General features: G+C 35.3%; 1 protein-coding gene across 1 annotated transcript; it reads right to left on the bottom strand.

Annotated features, from left to right (window-relative positions):
• Positions 1–1957: 1957 nt before the first annotated feature.
• Positions 1958–2676, bottom strand: LOC111989628 (uncharacterized protein At1g08160). The gene has a single exon (XM_024021420.2). The coding sequence runs from the start codon at positions 2576–2578 to the stop codon at positions 2093–2095; it is 486 nt and encodes a 161-aa protein (XP_023877188.2). The 5' UTR covers positions 2579–2676; the 3' UTR covers positions 1958–2092.
• Positions 2677–2881: the final 205 nt, after the last annotated feature.

The raw sequence follows: 2881 nt of genomic DNA, 5'->3' as shown, positions 1-2881 counted from the left end.
GGTCATTCTTGTTTTTAATTTCGGGTTAAATCAATTTGAAGAGTTTCTTGGCTACAACTGATTAAGCCCTCCTGAAATTTGACTGAACTTTTTAGCTTCTGCAATTGGGGTCACCTTTGTATTTGGTCAAATGAGACATCTTTGTTAGAAATTCGTATAGTTTTCCTTCTTTTCTGCAATCTGCAAATTATTTCAATAATTTGCGTAGGATTGCACCTCTTAGTTTGCTTTAAGCTTTGTCTTTCAAATCATGTGTACAAAGATTTTGACATTTATTTCACGCACGTTTGCCACACTGTTGGCCTTGAGCATGTAAATTGAGTCTTCACATCAAATGTTGATCAAGGTTAAGCTCCGAAATGAAAAATAATAATAATAATAATAATAATAAGAAAAAAACTAAAAGTCCAGTGGTAGCAAATGAGATCTAAGGGAGGTATCTATGTGTCAATACCAGGAAGGATAAAAACAAACTAAAACTTTATGGCTCCCTAAGCATTGGAAACATTGGAGGATGTAGGTTTACATAAGAGGAGTCTAAGACTCGTTGTGGTAGAAACTACCTCCCTATGTTGCTTGTGCTATATCAAACTCTTTTTTCCCCTACCAGATCTGGAATCTTGAAATTTCCTGGCAAAATCAGCCATTTATCAGCTCCTTCCAGCCTGATCGTTCCATCTTTTGATGAGAAGAGCAATGCTTCAAGTCTTCCTACTGCAGGGTCTGAAAGATGAAATCTTATTCTCTCTGAATTTGGAAGCCTTCACCTTCAATGAAGGTTCCTGTTGAACTAGAGTTTACTATGAATATACTAATTGGATAGAACAAAAATCTTAAGAGCACTTTCCTGTTTGTAACTTTTTAATTCTTGGTCAATTGAGAACAATTTTTTAAAATTGTTTTATACAAACACATCCGAACGGTACCTATGTTATTAAATCTTTGTTTATGAAATCACTGAAGGTTATCTTAAACATTGTGCAATACCCATAAAAGTGACCATGTGATTTAGTTTTTTTATCTGTCATTGGATTGTAATTAATCTTCATATCTGGTATTCAAATTTTGATAGTGAATTGCATATGACAAATTTTAGTTTTTTTTTTTTTTTTTTTGATAAGTTAAAAAGAAAAAAGAAAAAGGCTTTTACCATTAACCAAGCACGTTGCACGTGCCGCCAACACTAGTTAACAATTCAATGAGTCAATAAGATTGCACTAATCTAAACACCTCCTCCCATCCAAAGGTATCCAGTAGACAAAGGACACGATTTTAGACTTTCAATATTCAAATCTAGTCCTTCAAAGGTCCTATTTTCTCCCACCAAATGTGCCACATCAAACATTAGGGATGCACTTACAAGTTGCATGGAGTTGGATGAAGCTCCTTTTCAATGTTTCATGCTCATCTCCATTTAATTTTCTTCAATGAATTATATACCCTTGTAGTTCTGACTGCTACACTTCTACTGTCTTGTTAATGAAATTTTATCTATTCCTTATAGTTGTGAGTAAAATGTTTGAGGGCTTGAGGCTAGTCTAGAAATATTTCCTACGTATTCTAGTTTTCCCAAGTGATGTCAATTATGTCGCCAACTGTCTCCATTAAAGATTATTAACCAACGTATGCTTTTAGATGAATGAGATGGATGGTAATATATAGTACAGAATATAATTGAATCATTTAGGAACATGAGCAGGGGAAAAGCAAAAGCAAAAGCAGATAATAAGGACAATTCTAGTTTATTCTCCACTGATCTCTGCCCAGCATTTTTCACAATATTTTAAACCCATAAAAAATTTCAATATAGCTGTGCTTGAAATTGCAGAGAGCTACTATTTTCAACAGTCTATTAGAAGGTTAGTCTTGACATGCTTTGAGTCCAAGACAAAACTCTGCATAAAATGAAAATCACATCGTTCTTGTAGTTTAAGTACCCCAAAAACACCCTTTGGGGTTACAACCAAAAGAATTTCATTGCATGTTGAATAGAATAAATGTTGTATACATGATAAAAGCTTATGAAACTGTGCTTTGTACACCAAATTTGCCATTTTAGATAAAATCCAAGCAGAAATTTTGTTCTGCATCCTCACCTTGTTGTTCTGCAGCTTCGAGCAACTAGAACACCAGTTGGTGGACCAGTCATCTGTAATTGACATCTGCTATGCAACCAGTAAGAAATTCGAATCAAACCTAGCTTGGCTTTCACTTTGTAAGTTCCTCTTACATTATAGCTGACCTTGTTGCTCTGTACTTGCTTTTGAAGTTCCACAGCAAGATTCTGGGGCAAAAAAACCAAGCTGGATATGAAGTGAACTGTTTCCAACCTCTTCTTCCCTCTTCTTTGAGTAAAAGGCTCTATAGCTTGAGTAGCTATTAGCCTGTCAGAAAAGAAAAGCTCTACACTCAAATACTCAAATCTTACATCAATTTTCCGATTTGGGTTAGAGAAATTTGCGAGGAAAGTAAAGTCACCATTGAAATACTCTGGTGAGTCGAAGTAGATAGCGTTGAGGTTTGCATTAGGTATGTCAAATAACGGGTATCGTGGTTTGATGACAAGGAAGGTGATCATAGTTGCTACTCCAAAGAAGATGAGAATAAGGCAAAATATGAGACACAGAATTGCACTACACCATATAATTGGGTTGGTCCGGCGAGGCCGAGGTTTCAGTAGTGTTGATGGGTTTCTTGATTTTCTGATGACTGATTTTGGTGTATTTGGTGCTCGGTTTTGTTGATACTCGTCTTGTTTTGACTGGATTTGTTTATTCTCAGCTTGTTTTGATTGGTTTGGTTGATTCTCGTTTTGTTTTGATATAACAATTTGATCGAGAGATACTGGAATTGTTTCTTGATTTTCTGATGACTGATTTTG

This window comes from Quercus suber, unplaced genomic scaffold (assembly GCF_002906115.3).
Source record: "Quercus suber isolate HL8 unplaced genomic scaffold, Cork oak 2.0 scaffold_46, whole genome shotgun sequence".
NCBI lineage: Eukaryota > Viridiplantae > Streptophyta > Magnoliopsida > Fagales > Fagaceae > Quercus > Quercus suber.
This window is presented reverse-complemented; position numbering and strand designations above follow the sequence as displayed.